General features: G+C 41.4%; 1 protein-coding gene across 5 annotated transcripts; it reads right to left on the bottom strand.

The window, feature by feature from the left end:
• Positions 1-14,738, bottom strand: topaz1 (testis and ovary specific PAZ domain containing 1). Of its 5 annotated transcripts, XM_039605095.1 has the most exons (21): positions 14,277-14,738; positions 11,209-11,343; positions 8,796-9,137; positions 8,661-8,710; positions 6,851-6,954; positions 6,437-6,483; positions 6,278-6,342; positions 6,064-6,125; positions 5,402-5,488; positions 5,146-5,203; positions 4,854-5,005; positions 4,667-4,759; positions 4,469-4,581; positions 4,328-4,391; positions 4,061-4,241; positions 3,844-3,944; positions 3,593-3,758; positions 2,470-2,622; positions 2,024-2,227; positions 1,655-1,838; positions 1-1,433 (listed from the first exon to the last, which is right to left on the bottom strand). In XM_039605095.1, exons 3-21 carry the CDS (start codon positions 8,945-8,947, stop codon positions 1,235-1,237), a joined length of 2,235 nt encoding a protein of 744 aa, XP_039461029.1. In that variant the 5' UTR covers positions 8,948-9,137; positions 11,209-11,343; positions 14,277-14,738; the 3' UTR covers positions 1-1,234. The 5 variants fall into 5 exon arrangements, with proteins under 5 accessions (XP_039461029.1, XP_039461026.1, XP_039461028.1 ...); XM_039605092.1 differs by having other exon boundaries at positions 8,796-11,343; positions 13,777-14,738; XM_039605094.1 differs by having other exon boundaries at positions 4,070-4,241; positions 8,796-11,343; positions 13,777-14,738.
• Between the last annotated feature and the right edge of the window lie 1,283 nt (positions 14,739-16,021).

Here is a 16,021-nt window from a genome sequence, read left to right as displayed (position 1 = left end):
TAGTATGCAAAAACTTTTATTGGCAATCAGCACTTTGATATTTTTGTGACAGAGTTACTGGCCTTAAATTAACAATTAACATTTCAACCAATGCTGCAAAGACTCTGCAACAAATGTTAAATCCAGCTTTCTGTCACGCACGATGAGACATGTCAGTCAGCCAGTGTTGTGCTTTTTAACCAAGACACCGCGTAAAATGGTTCACGCCTCAACTGATGTTCCAGTAATCAAGCTCCTCAAACATGTCGCTGTCACAGATAACTGATTTTTTCCTTTCATGAGGAACTCATCTGCTACTACAGGGACCATAAAATGAGACCCGTACAATGAGCGACGCTGGCTGCGATAAGAAGAGGAAAACATGCCTGAAAGAATTTAGAATAGGAAAGAATATTTCTGTTCCAGAGAACGTTCCTAAGTAATGTTGCATATTGTAAAGTGGCCAGAGTCTGAGATTCAGTAACGCTGTATTTACCCGTTACATTATCGCTGGAGGAGAAATGTTTAAGACTGCAGGGAAGCAACTGTGGCCAAATCCAACTGTTCTACAGAAAGGCAATGGCATAATGTAAAAGCCAAGAGTAATACTTTCTTTATGAAAAACACTTTTTACAGAAATGTACTTTCTTATTTGAAGAAAGAAACAAAAAGAGCCCTTTTTTTTTTTTTTAAGTAGAACTTTTTTTTTTTTTTTTTTTTTTATATATATAGATACATAAAAACTTCATACAAAGAAAATGTAAATCACAGCTCCTTAACTGGCAACAATTGAGGTTTTGACATTAATATAACAACATAATACTGTCAAAGACTAAACACCATTATAAATATATACCTATTTACACTCAGATGTTATTTACAATGAAGTAAACACAATCGTGCAACAACACACGCTGGACTCTGTTCCTAAAGAGACTTTTTGATTTCAAAGAGTCAATCTCGCAAAACGATTGACAAATCAGCTAAAAGAACTCAGGAAACAACCTCTTTACATATTTTAAAATTAGTCTGAACCAAAAAAAAAGTAAGAAAGAAAAAAGTAGTTTTTGGTCTTTGTGTTTTTCTGCTCCTCAGCTCAAGTCAATTGAAACATGACCAAGAAATATGCAATCTTTCATATTCCTGATTTCATTGGTTGTTTTCCTGAGAGTCAGCGGCTGTTGAGCACAAGCAGTTTCTAAAGGAAAGAGAAGGAGTAGTTCTGTAGACAGCAGAGAAATAAACAGCTGGTAGTTTAGTGTGTCCACACCTCGTGGGCCCACAGATGATTGTGGCGGAGCCAGCGGCGGGCAGAGGAAACGTCCAGCATGAAGACTTGTTCTTGTTCCGAGTTGACTGCTGTGTAATGGACTATTAGTTTGGGCTGAGGGATACAAGCTGCAGAGAGGAGGCGGCTGCCAGCAGAGAGGTACTCACTCTCACAGCTTTGAGTCCTGGAAGAGGAGAAAGCACGAGCATCACGTACCACTGCGGTCGAATCCTTACACACACTCACCATGGACAATCGTTTTTTTATCATTTTGAATGCAAAGAGTTCTTTATTTCTGGGTGAAATTATCACATATCAAAGTATGCATTAATCCAGCCCCCCCCAATGCCAATATTTCACTGATACCTGAAATATCTGAACAGGCTACACAAAAACACAATTTACCTTTTGAGAGTAATGGTGAGAGAAGTAGTGGGCTCTGATAGGTGGTGAATGAATGTTGCGTTGGCAGTGATGAACATCTCGAAGGTGAGAGCCAGCTCCACCTCCCCCAGTCGACAGGGGACAATCAGTGTCATGAAACCAGGGGGAGCTGAGACTCCAGGGTAGTAGCCCACACTCAGAGAATCTAATGAACATGACACCTCAGAGTCTAATCCAAATCTTTGACCATCTTGTAAACGTTAGCAGAGACTGATCAGACTCAACATCTGGTGCCGTAATAGAAACTGCAGCTGCTTCCTGCCTTTGACAACTCACATTTATGATGCAGTGATGTAAGTGTAGCAGTAAAAACCAGAGTGTGGTACTTACGTCTGAAGACTTCCCGAGCACGGAGCCAGAGGTTTTGCTTGCCCAGTTTCTGTAAAAGTATCCGAAGCACTGTGTGGTCAACGGCCAGGTTTTTAGAGAGCATAAAGTCCACCGTGTCTGAAGCCACAGGAAGTATCTGCCTGTCCACACACACTTGAAGGTGAGAGTTAAACAAAGGGCTGTACCTGGAGATATCCATCGAGTCTGGGGGAAAAAGAAAAACCTCTTTATCAACTAAATTTTTCTCACAGCTGAGCATCTATTAGCGCTAGCAAATACAGTACACTGCTCAAAATTAAACCAGCACTTTCTGATCAGAGTGTAGCGGGTCAGTTAAACTTGTGGGATATTGATCTGGCCAGTTTAGTAGCAAAGCTGACTAACCTGCTGTATCATTGTTTGTTTGTTTTTGTTACTTTAATTTCAGCTCTCTGTAGGTTACTCACCACTTGACTCTTTAACTCCAGGAAGATTACAGAGAACCTCCAGCGTGTCTCTGTGAGAGGTTTTTTCAGCCAGACGTATCAGCACACGAGTCCTACTCTCCAGATCGGCAGGCTCACACGGCCATGAGCACGAACTCAGGAACCACTTGTTTTCTGGATTAACGGATGTATAAACAAAATTTAAACAATTCAGCAAATATCTGGTTTCACAATTCTACAACGTTACCTACAAGACTATGAAAGCAAACATTTCTCAGGGCAGCGAGACGACTATCACTTTTAAGGTTTCCACATAAAGTCCAAGGACATAAACCCAAATTTGCTTTTACTGATTTATATTGAAAGGAACTTTAAGTTTGTGAGTGTTAAGAAAAGACATTAATTAGTATTGTGCAAAGTCTTGAGTCATTTTTTACACTTTCCTTGCAAGAAGCCAGACTTGTCTTTGTTAAACAACTGGTCCTGAGCAGCAGCTCTCAACACTTTGATGGTCATTCAAATCTTTCTTTTAGACATTGGTTGCTTTTCCCCTCATCTTCAGTGCAGTCCTTGCACCGGACCACTTTCTTGTTTGCAAACACTGACATACAACTCATCCAAGCATAACATACATATCAGACAATTTCTTACATTGATTCTTCAGGCACTTTGTGTTTAGCAGCCAGTCACAAAAACAAAAACAAAAGAAAATCATGTTTTCATCTTAAGACCTCAGAAAAAAAAAAAACTTCAGTTCTGACCCAAAAAGCCTCTTGGATCAAATGTCTTGACAAACTTAATGAAGTCCAGTCTCCTTTGTTCCAAGCTCTTAAGACTACCATGAATGAGAACCTACACAGACATGTTCCCATTTCTTTATGCCAAAGATGATACAGGCGCAAAATAATATCTTTGGGAATCAGCTTGTTGACACAAACAGCTATTAGCTGTAAAGTTGACATATCTCAGCACCAGTTAAAAGTTGGCCCTTTAAATGACTTTGCTTTGCTAATGCAGCATAAATCACATTTTCATTCAAGCTGTGAAACTCTGCGTTTATAAACCATGAAAATAAAACGCTGGTTACATTTTAAGCATGACGACATTAGCTAAATGAACATCGATCAGCTTCACGAGTCGCTACCTCGGAGTGTGTTCAGAGCGCCCTCCACGCTGCCACTCAGGAGGAAGAGCTCTGCAGCCACAGTGATCAGGCAGCATCGTGACGCTCCATCCTCGTTCCCAAACAGACCTTTCAGAGTTGAGTAGCAGACTTTTAAAACAGACAGCGTCTCTACCACCCTGCGACCCTGCATCAGTAAACATGACACAGACAGATGTGAGACAGACAGCTCAGATGTGACGAGGACAGAGTGAGCTGCACGGCCTGATTACCTTGGCCCACTGATGAGTTTTGTGGTACCGTAACATCAGAGAGACTCCAATTCTGCCTATGAAACTCCTCACCATGCTGTCCTCACTTTCATTCTGACACACTAAAGAAAATTTGAATGAATAAAAGAAAAACCTTTTTTTTCCAGATGGGAATCTGGTAGGTGCTAGTACACAGAACCACACCGGGGGAAGAAAACCGATGTTTATCTCTACTTACAGCTTTTACCTGTCTCAGCAAATACAGAAAAGGGCAGTGACAGCTTGTCTTTGCCCTCAGACAGGAGTGCGACAGCAATGCGACCGCTGATGCGCTCCACTTGGCTGGGGTGCTGGGTGGACTGGCAGATCCCTCTAAAAACCTCACCTATCCTCCTCCAGTCCTCTTGTTTCATACAAAGCTGACACAGACGACAAATGTACACACATGAGCACAACGCACCACCATCTTTACAGACAAAGCTGTCAAAAGATGTGAAGCTCTTACCTCCATTTCCACAATGGAATGGGCCAAATTCAGATACTCTGGAAACGGTGCACCAGGGGAAACCCTTTTAGAGGGAAAATAAGAATTATAAGAGTTATGATTAACAAATGAAAACAATTGTGAACTTTGTGGCTCACTCACTTGTTGTTGCCGGACACTGAAGGCGAGTTTGGATGAATCATTTGCTGGAAAAAAGGAGTGTTCCTTACACAGTCGAGGCAGTCCAAACTCAGCTCTAGTCCAGCGTTGGCCATCTGTAAACATACAGACAGACAGTCCAGAGGCACATAAAACAAATGAGCTAAACTCGGAGCATAATGACAGGCAAACAACTGATACCTTGAAAGTGAGCTGCATGAGTTCAGGCACAAAGCCCATCAGACCCTTTTCTCTCACGCAGTTAAAAAGGGAGAGGAGGAACTCATGGCTGGGCTAAAAAGAAAACAAGTTCAGCGTCTAATCTCATGTCAGCATTAATCAGTTGTTTAGTTTTCTCCATGGTTAATGTCAGGACTGCTACACTGACCACTATGTTGTGAGCCAAGCCAACACTGAGGACGGAGAAGACCTCGGACACCATGCCAGCTTTCAGCAGAGCCCAGAGGAGGGAGAAAAATATCGGCAAAGAGAAATACACTCCTGGTGGGTTCTTCTGGTAATATCCTGTAAACACAGCTCCTGAGGAGAACAGGAGTAGAGCAGGAGAAGAGAAAGGAGGCAGATGAATGACGCAGCAAAAACGGGCAATCAGTTTAGCATGCAACGTGCACAAAGGCTGTGGGAGAGAAAGAAGTGGGAAGGAAAGGAAGGAAACTCACCTGCTTTCTGAAGGCACATTGGATTTTTGATGAATCTTGTCACGTTTTCAATACAGAACTAGCAAATGAAAAAGAAAGTGTGCAATTACAGCGATGTCACAGCAGAGGGTGATGTTGCCCCTGTAATCTCCAACAATTCAATTTGATTTTTAAATTCAAGATTTAAAACACAAGATTTACACAATAAACAAACAATTTACTGTCTTTGGTGAAATCAAGAAAAATAAATAAAGTAAAAATACAAATCAGAGTGTACCTTTTCATCCCCCTCCGCAGGCAGATGTTGGAAGCGACACATCTTGAACCCACAGGTCAGTGATTCACTGAAGTACAGCCTGCAGTACTGAGCGTTTAGACAGCATCACACAGTCAAGTTATAGAAATGCAATTCACCCACCGTGCAAAACATATTTATTGTAGAGAAGAACAAACTGTACATCCACAGTAACCACGGTGACATTAGTTTAATTCTTTTGCGAAACCTCAAGCTGAAACCGAATGATCGTTTGAGCAGACCGTGAAACGGAGGCCATTTCTGTTCATAGTTTAGAAAATGGAAATCGTGCTGTATTCAGTAAGGATTCACTAGTTTTAGAGACCACAAACTCATCGGTGAATTGTTTACTGAGGTCAGAGATTTAAAGGTATTTGAGACTCATTTTCAAATGGCCGTATCCATCTCTATATACAGACTATGGAAAGGACCCTTATATCTCCAGATATGACAGTAATTTCTTTATAAGTTTAAAATTAGTTGTCCCACTAGAACTTCTAAAACCAGTTCTGACTTTTCCTGATTTGTTTCAGTTATATTCTATTAAATAACTGGAAAGTCCAATCTATGCTAACGCCACCGAACATGTATTTAAACTGAGCATTTTTCAATAGCAACATGTTAATATACACAGGAACACTTACAGAACTTGATTTCAGGCGCCTAAAATCCATCATGTTTGCTGAGTTTGTGATCCATGCCCCTGCTTGGAGACCAGAAGAGCCAAAGAATAAAGTAACGCTGTACTGAGCACTCACATTGGCAATTAAGTTATAAAATGAGGAGTTATTAGTGAGAACAAGATAAACGTAACAGCAATTAAAGTTCATTGTCTGAGCCCTTTTCATTTTCCCTCACCGGTTCCCATGGACATGAGCGGGGTGATGTTTTGAAAGGAGTTCACTGTCTTGATGGGCTGGCTCCTGTTACAGAACATAAACAATATGATGACCGTGAGACTGAAAGATTAATGTGACAAATCAAAGATCAGGTCATGTGCAATAAGCAAACTGGTACCTTTCTGGGCCACTATTTACATGATTGTTGTTGGTATCAGATTGAACCTATTGGAGAAAATAAAACAACACATGACAGATACACCATTGTGCATTTACTATACTTTAGAAGCAGGAGAAACGTATGAAACACCCATTCCTTTGGAAATAAAATTATTTAAATTCAGTATTTGATGTGTCAGATCTTTAAACATTGTCGCTGTAATCCATCAGAGTCGGTGCTTTCTAAAATGCACAGAGAGCATTTATGCAGGAGAAGCGCTGTTAAAAGTCCTGCCATGTTTTTCTACAAAACCTCAGGGAAGTTAAAACCACTGACATGCACGCTGCTCCTTTCGCTCTCTCTCTCTCTCTCTCTCTAAATATATATATATGCATATGATTGTGCAGAGGTGCAGAGGACCCATTACTTTACCACGTGTTTGCTTTGCTTCTCAGTGGAGGTAGGGCATGTGTCGCTCTGTGTTCCAGTATGGCTGTTGCTAGAATGAGGTCTCCATGGCCTGCTGTTACTCTCCTCTATAGGATGTGAAGAAGAAAAAAAAAAAAACAATCACAAGTTTATCTCTGGACTACTGAAGTCTGTTCCAATCATAGAGGGGAAAATTTTTTTTACCATCCATATGTCAAAGTTTTGGGTCATTTGAAAATTTCAGGCCATTGTCTCCATTATAATGGCCATTATCAAAGTTAGTTGAGTTAGGCATCTTAAAAAATTTCCACTTGCTAACTCAAACTTCTGAGAAAATAACTTGAAATTTTGAACAAACGTCTGTACTGGACAAAATATATCACATTTACCACATTTCATTTCTCACAAAAGGACCACAAGCTATGAAACTCATGTAAGCAAATAAACTTACTGCACAATATTAACCACAAAAAAAAGAAAATCAATGCTTTTAAGCTTAATGGCGATAAACAACTTAGACATGTTGGTATTTTCATGTGGGACATCATAAGCAGTCAGTTAAATATAAAATGCAAAAAAATCTAATTTAATTTCCTTTTAAAAGCAGTGAGTTTCTCATTTAGGAGCTGTTGGGATTTTCAGTAAGCTCAGTAAAACCAGTTTACATGTCTCTCTAATCTTTGAATTAAAAACAGTTTGAGATATTAGGAGCGATGCGAGAACTAAGTAACTTAGTAATGTACTGCTGCAGAGGTGCCAAAGCGGATTTTAGCCACATAAAAGAATCAACCAGGACATTTTTATTGCTTTAACTGCAGTCGGACGGCTCTTTCCAGCAAGTAAGTGAAGCCATAAAACTCCAGACTCCAGCTGTTTATCTATATCTGTAAAAAAGAAAAAAGAAAAAAGAAAAGAAACAAAAACAAGCAGCTTTCTCCATTTCTTTCACAGCAACTAGAGCTGTGTGATATGACCAAAATCTCATATCCCGATAGAAGACATTTATCGTTCCAACAACGATAAATATGACAAAAAATTTTACATTTTCTGTGAATCTCAGGCATCTCAACTTGTGTGAAGTGGCTCAGCTGGGCACTGATGCATGAAACTACATCTTTAGACATAAGTTGAAACAGCCGCAGTTTTCTTTGCGAGTATTTATTACACGGCGTGCTGCAGGAAAAATCCTGTTCTGTGGTTTATTTTTTAGCACCTGACAGCTCTTTTTAGCTTCACGTCCGTAAACACTCTGCATACTATTTCATGTGATTCAGTTTATTTTGAAAAATCTCAACAGGATCTTCAGCTTTATTGTGAAAGGTTTATTTGGAAAATAAACAAGCGGACGGCGGAGCCACGCGATGGTTTTACCGTCATTGTTGCTAACGACAGTCGCTTGTCCGTCCGTAGTGTGGTTATATTAAATATAAGAGAAAAGCTTAAGAAATTAATTCTACAATGACCATCAAAACCATGAAAAAATATTGCTGTAAACAGTTTATTTTGCAACACCACAAAACAAACGATAGTGTAAAATGAGACGTCAGACGATCACTGCGTCCCATTCATGTGCCCGAACTTTAGGTTGAGCCACAAACACTGACATGCTTTTACTTTTACCAAGCGTTCTACTGTTTTTACTTCATTTTTACTTATTTTCCTTTTTTAAAAATGTTTAGCTTCTTTTGTCTTATTTTCACCTTATACATATCAACAGAAACAATAAAATTACACTGATGCTTTTTAAAGTAGCCCTCCACAAATATAGAAGACACTGTCATTATGGCTCAGTTTCTCTGCGCACTGATCGTACCTGTGTTATCAGGACTGTCGCAAGGCAAACCCACAGTAACCGGAGCCAATCTAGAACAAAAATAACTTTTATTTATAAAGCATTCAACAATTCATCTGTCACTTGCAGGACTTAATGTTAAATATAAGACCTTACCTCTCGTGCAGCTCCTGTGACGCTCCAGCTCTTCTTGGAGTATTCACCACAGCAGCAGGTTTGGTTCCCGGAGCCTCGGCAGCTCGGGTAGGACCCAGCTTCAGCAAACTTTGATCAGGCAGGTTGTCAAACAGTTCTGGGTCGTCCTGCATCACGTCAACAAGCAGGATGTCCTGTTCGTAGGCTGTTAACTCGTCCAAAATGCCAGGCTGAGAATCACCAGCTGCTTCTACTTGGATTTTATCCTCTTCCCTGTTTGCTATTTTAGATGGGCTTGATCCCTCTTCTGTGTCTGAGTGCGATTCTCCATCACTCGAGGCCGCACCGTTCTCTTCGTCACTGCTGGAAGAAGAGCAGGGCTCTGTCAGAACACCTGAGCTAAGGCTCGGCTTTATTTTACGATGTAAGGAAACTTGTTCAGAACTTCCATTACCCTGCTCCATATCCTCCTCCTCAGCACTTTCTTCTTCTCTGCTGGGAGAAGACTGATGTTCCCTTAGTGTCTCAGGAGTTGTAAAGTCTGACAAGACTCTTTCCGACTCTTCAATATTGTGCTCAAGACAATCATATGTTTCATTATTGCAATTATCATTTTGTGGCAAGTTGCTGGCAGCTTTGTTCATTTCTTCCTCTTCTTCTTCCACGTTTTCCTCATCTGTATTGCTCGAGCTGCAGCATGAGAAGCTTCTCTGGCACAACTGCAGTTGTGGTGAACTGACAGGGGAGAGCAAAGGTGGAAGCATGAATTCATTCGAGTCTGACTCTACACAGTGTTCCTGGGAGATGCTGCACAATGGTGAACCCGCTAAAGCGTTGCCCCTAAACGGACTTGTACAATAATACGGCTCCAGTCTGGGGGGGCTCCTGCATGGGAACGGTTCCTTGTCATTTGCATGTTCAACTTGAGGAAGGATGGAGGATTCACATGAATGAAAGGAGTCAGGGGTGTGCAGAGGAACATGGGGAGAAGAAGAAGCTGTTTGGGCTTCTTCACGGGAGGACAATATTTTGTCAGCAACATTGAATCTCTTGGGAATAAGCGATGACGGTGGGAGAGAAGATGTTGTGGCTGAGAGGCTGCTCACGCTGCCCTGTGTGAATGGAGATGACATAGGAGACAGAGTGGTGGCAGTGTCCCAGTCACTCAGGCCGAGGACTGAGGGGGAAGGGGTCGATATGGAGGTGACAGTTTCTGGTCCATTAACTAGCAAAGCTGAGGCTGAGACTCCATCAGTGCCACGCTCCCTTCCACACTGAGCTGGAGGGGGGAATGATGCTGTATCTGAATTAGGCCTGGTTTCTGACTCTTCAGGCTGGTTAAACAGCGGTGAGGTCTCCATGTCTTTTCTGTGCCCTTTCTCATTTCCCTGAGCAAAAACGCTTTCTCCATCCTCTTCCCATTTCTCTGTAGGCGCCTTCGGGGGAATGTCCTTGAACAGATTACTGGATGAACCTGGCATACTTTGATTAACTGTTCCAGAGTCAATCCCATCCTTTGCTGATGGATCAATAGTCCCTGCTGTGGTAGAAGCATTTGTTGTGCAAGTCTTTGAGAAAGGCCAGGCCATGTAAGTGCGTGCACATGAAAAATGTATTTTTCTCAAATACGCCCTTACTCTCTGGCAAGTGTACGACTCTGGTGCATCTGTCTCCTCGTCACTAACGTGATCGATGAGATCTGACAACACATGTGATCCATCAGCATTTGTGGGATCGCCTTTCTGACCACCTGAAGCGCTACACTTATCGGTGGGCGCGAAGTCCAAAGTGCTGCTGCACTCAATGCTATCCCCTACCTTTCCTTTTTCTCTACAAGTCTCTGAGCTTACTGGATCAGATCCTGGACCAAGGTCCTCTTCAGCATCTCTGTCACGCATGCCACCTCTGCAGTTGCCTGTGTTTGTATGCTCATCTAGTAAAAAAGAAGCAGAACAAGTTGCAGAGTCTTCGCCTGTCTGACTCCGGTGGAAAGGACTCACAGTATGATGGGATAATGGCTGTGAATGCATGCCTTCATCCGGGTGGTTCTGGCGGATCACACTTTGAGACTGACAGACGGTCTTCTCATCCTGAGCACTTGGACAACACTTGCTACTTTTAACCAGAGTCTTTTTCACAGTTTCTGATTCGTTATGCCTTAAACAAGTAGGCCAAAAACGAAATGAAGCTCTCATCTCCTGCTGGAAGCAACGCACAACCTTGTTCTCAAGAGCATCCGGTAACACATACCCACAATCGTGACCGCAAGCTTCACATTTTTTGGCAACGTCACAAAGGATCACTTTGGGATACTGGTTTATCCACACGATAATCTTCTTAGAGCTCTGAATGATTGTGTTTTCTTTCTCAATTTCTGACTGAGCAGCAGGTGGCTCTGACCCTGGGCTAGCTCTTTTTAGCCTTTTTAGCTTACCCGGTGCCTTGCGCTGAGGGGAAGTGTATTTACATTCCCCACAGAGACCACAATGGGAGGCTCCGACAGCTCTTCTTAGTAACACTTCTGAACCAGCAAGACCGGAGAGGTTTGGCTCTGAATGTCTATCAACATCTGCAAGTGGAAACAAAACACTGTCAGAGAGTGCAAAACGAAATAACACTGATTTACCTACGCATCAGAAAGAAACATCACCATGGTTTTCTTTCCTTTTTTCTTTTTTTTCTCTAAGTAACTGCTTTATAAACAGCATCGATTCCAATCAATATCAGCACCATTTGGGATCATCTCATTCACTGTCTTGGACAAAGACTTAGAGCAGTTGCTGATTTCATTAGATGCAGGAAAGTCAAACAGACCAGTCAATCACAGAGGCATCAAACAAAAAAAAACACCTGAACAGAAATCAAGCAAATCAATCAAAAGCCAAATCAGGACATATATGAACCAATCGTGTTGCTGCACTGAGGAATGTGGATGACATCCTCACATGTATTGCGGTGGATATATCTACTCATGGATCGATTAAATCAGTTAGCCAACAGTGTCCATTCAAATGAACTAGAATTGGATTTGCTCAGTGTTCTGTCAGGATGAGCAGGGACTTTTTTTTCGCATATAATTTTAAATTCTGGTGACAACTCAAAGTTAAGGTGCTCTCTTTTCATTTAGGTAAAGGCTTCAAAATCAGCTGAAATGGCTTCTGAGTCGCAGAGATTTGCTTCTTGAAGAGCTTTGTTAGGATTTGTCTATCTTAACATCTCAACCTTGAGAAAATAAATAAAGTAAAAATCGATTTTCATATCAGTTTAATTTACCGAAGATACCCAGGCACAACTTTTTTTTGAAGGCAAACCCATAAGTGGTTATAATTGTGACTGGTACAACAAAAAGGCAGAGAGGTTTTGAATTATGTCAGAAAATAAGCTCCATAGGAAATAAATGTTAAGACACGTGTGCGCTTTTGTTCAAGAATCCTCTGAAAATGAAGACACTAAATTATAATACTTTTTTTAGGCCATAAATGAACTACAGTTTCACCACAGAGGTCCTGTGTTCAGTGTAATGACACTGTACACATAATTTACTAGAAAATACCTTCTCTGGGACAATGGACAGGATTAAAAAATTAAAAATAAAAAAGATTCACAACTGGGGCACTATTTACTGATCTATTTTATATTGCAGGAAAACAATGTCTAGAGCTTGTGTTAACCAGAGATCTTATTTCAGACATCTAACCAAAATATCACAAAAAAAATATTTAATTTAAGGTACTTGAAATACAAAAAATGCAATTTTGTGTTAAGGTTTAGAGAAAGAAAGAAAAAAGCTCTTACTTTATAACTGGTTATGATTTAGTAACAAGGACCGACTGAGTCTGGAAAACGTACATTTGGTTAACGTTCCCACTTCTAATAAGGAACTGCAAAGAGTAGGTTCACTAAGCTCTTGAGTGGCAGCCATGTGGAACAGCTTCCCAGGCTGTGAATGAGACAATCTCCAAATTACCCAACTGAGGTTTTGTCGATGTGTGAAGCACTAACCACGTGACGTTAAACTTTCTGCCATTTGGACGTGTGACTACCACAAGCAAGTGAATAAGGCCTCAGTCACAGGCCCGCAACCATCAGTAATGAGGGAAAATTGAGCACTCCAACCAGTTTTGACTGGATGCTAGAGGTTAATGGCAGTCGCTAAAGGATTGCTGACAGACCGGTGCAAGACCCCCTGGCAACCACCGGCTTCTAGGGAAAAAAGTGTATTCCCCAAACATTTGGAAGAAACATACTTTTGACTGCTCTGGTCACTGGCGTTTTGGTTTAAATGATAGTGAATGACTTGCATAGGCTGAGCTCTGAGTCACAACTTTTACTTTCATGACCATTTTCAGGTTTTACTCCAGCTGGGAGAGCAGTATTTGCAGACAAACATGAAAAACTACAGGCCAGTGCACCACCTTTTTCAGCAACTTCCAAGAACATAAGAACCACTCCCACAAAGTGTGGGAATAGGCATGTTTCCCTAGCAACCGGTGGTACTATCACAACCAATATGGGGACAAATCTGTAACAACACTGTTTTTATACACTTTATAAAATAAATAGATTATATTACAAAACCTTAATAGGAATATACAGCTGGGGATTAAGTTAGTCTGTGTAGCTCATGTTCAGCAAATAAGACTAGTACCAACTATATGAACAGGAAATGTATCTCCTATTAGCAGGCTGCTGGTTAGTGTATAATTAAACTCCATCAGCTCCAATCCGGGCAAGTAATAGCAAAGGTGATCCTTCATGTCAGGTTCAACCATGAACTACATGATATCCACTGAAACTGGATTGTGTTCAGTAGGACTTTACCACATTGTTAGCTTAGCATCTGACACAATTTGGCACAAATTAGCCAAGAGTTAGCTAAAAGCATAAACCTATCACAAAACGCCCAATTGTAAAATCAATTTAAAGGCAGTCCAATTTAACCAACCTTAAAACATTTAACCTTAAAAACTCTAACTTATAATCCAGCTAAAGTGCACCTTACTTGGGAGTCGGCGGGGTGTTTCCCTTCGCACTTGTCCCGATTTTGCAGAAGGAGCCGCGGGCTGAGGATCACACCCGGCGGACGTGGCCTTCACTGAACTCCGTCCCTCTCTAACACCGACCCTCACGCTTTTAGTCCGGCGTGCCACACCACTTTCACCACTTATGTCGCACTGTCTAAAATGACATCTACCCGACTTTAAATCGGCTTGTCTCTTCCTCCCTTTCCTCATGGCCAGAACCGCCTGGCTTGTCAGCTTCATTTGATAGGGTATTTTGGACCTTTCACTCCTTGGATTCGTCCTACCGTGGAGACGTTTGAACCATGCGCTGTATGACCGTTTGCAAACACACCAAATAAACCGAGGTCTGAGGTTGCACATGTTTCTGAAGCCCGCCACCCACGTTTGCTCTGTTGATACTTGCCTCTAGTGTTCGGCCCGTCGTGTTTATCAGCTCTTTGTGACTCAGAGTCTACTTTAGTCTTTGTTTTCTGCGTACCTGAGCCATTCTCCTCCGGTTCCTCCTCGTCGTGAGTGCTCGGCGCCTGTGTCTTCCTTTCGGAACCCATTGTGTGCGTGAAGTTTTGGTCGGGTTCATTGCTGCCCGGAGGTGACACCGTATCGTTCTCTGACATTTGCTGCACGGAATCAAAGTTTTTCTCTTGGTTTTTGCTGTCAGCCGAAATTCTATCCAGTAACTTTGGGAGTCGTCTCCGCCGCGGGGTCAGCTTTAACCCAACAACGTCTTTTAGCGCAACTCTGTTCAGTTTCACCCTGCTAGAAGATGGAAACATGCTAACAGTTAAAACTGTGCCTTCCAAAACTTATTAAAAAGTTTACCAGGCTGCTAAAAAAGTATTTTTCAGAGTAATGCTGGAACTTGTTCTTCTTAAACCATCATTACGTTACTATTCGAGGCCCTCGCACTCGTGTTGCTGCTGCCCAGTGTTAATTTGAGATTGACATGGGGAGCTAAGGCGTGCCCGAATCATTGCGCATGCGCAGAGCATTTCGCGTTTCTTAGCCGTCCTACACACATTGCCCATACAAGTAACTTCTATATCCATACTAACTTTTAACCAGAGGTGGCCTAACTATAGATATTGTGTACTTAATTAGAAGTGCACATACTTGTATTAAAATACTCTGGTAAAAGTGGAAGTAATGATTTAACCTATTCACTCAAGTAATAGTAACAAAGTACAGGCTCTGGAATGTACTCAAAGGAAAAGTAACAATTGAACTTATTTAAGGACGCTTCTACCAGGAATTTTGGTCTAAAGCCAACAGAATCTCGTACTATGTTAATGTAATAAAATCATATTAATTGCTGTGAATACAAACTTATTTCAAATAGAATTTTAATTCTAATGAATGTGCATTAGTCCTCCAGGCTTTGGTCTTCACAGCAGACGAACAGCAACTGAAAGTCATGTACTTAAGAAACAGGGAAAAAAACCCAGCAATGACCTGACACAGGACCTGAGAGGTGCATCTGGCCCTTCAGATGATCCATATACTGTTCACTAAAGCCTCGTCAGAAATGTTGTAAGTGAAAGGTTGGCTGTAAAAAAGCGATTCCTGAGGAAGGAAACCGGGGAGAAAAGGCTTAGGTATGCCAAATTACAAAAGAAGTGGACTGAACAACATTTCTGATGACGTAATGAACCCAAAATTCTTTGGTTCACATCACTGTATGTACAGACTAATGTACAGGTTGCTGTTCAGGTTATACCCTGCTTTTCACCCTATTCCTAGCAAAAATGCAATCTGAATCGGATGGATGGTCATTAGTAAGTACATAGGAGGACAGAAGAGAAACACAACAGTCAGTTTCTACAATCATCAGTAAAAGACGGTGGAGACTTTGTCTTGGTTTGGGGTTACATGAGCTAGTTGCGATGAGGATCTTTTTGAAATTATAATATCTGTGTTTATAATTTCAACCTTGATGAAATTATAAACACAGAAAAGTACCATCAGATATTGAACTCTGTGCAATACCATCTGCAATGTATGGTTTGGCAGCATATTTATTTTTCAGTATGACAGTGATCCCAAATAGACTGTCAATGAAGCATACCTGGATTGAAAAACACACAATGGAGCACTATAAGTCATGGACTGGCCTCCCCAGAGCCCAGATCTCAGCATTAATGTGGGATCATCTTGATCATCTTAATAGAGAACAGAAGAAAAGGCAGCCAACATCCAAAGAGCTTTGAATGTCTAAGAAGCCTTGAA

The sequence above is a fragment of the Oreochromis aureus genome, linkage group 22, assembly GCF_013358895.1.
Source record: "Oreochromis aureus strain Israel breed Guangdong linkage group 22, ZZ_aureus, whole genome shotgun sequence".
NCBI classification, from domain to species: domain Eukaryota; kingdom Metazoa; phylum Chordata; class Actinopteri; order Cichliformes; family Cichlidae; genus Oreochromis; species Oreochromis aureus.
This window is presented reverse-complemented; position numbering and strand designations above follow the sequence as displayed.

Bases quoted from the DNA above. Each gene is read 5' to 3' on its own strand.
- topaz1 (XM_039605092.1), bottom strand. From the start codon at position 14,158: ATGTGCAACCTCAGACCTCGGTTTATTTGGTGTGTTTGCAAACGGTCA. The intron at 5,489-6,063 runs GTAAGTGTTCCT...CTAAACGCTCAG, and splicing joins GGCGCCTGAAATCAAGTTCT to TACTGCAGGCTGTACTTCAG. The intron at 4,242-4,327 runs GTAAGAGCTTCA...CGTCTGTGTCAG, and splicing joins ATTCCATTGTGGAAATGGAG to CTTTGTATGAAACAAGAGGA.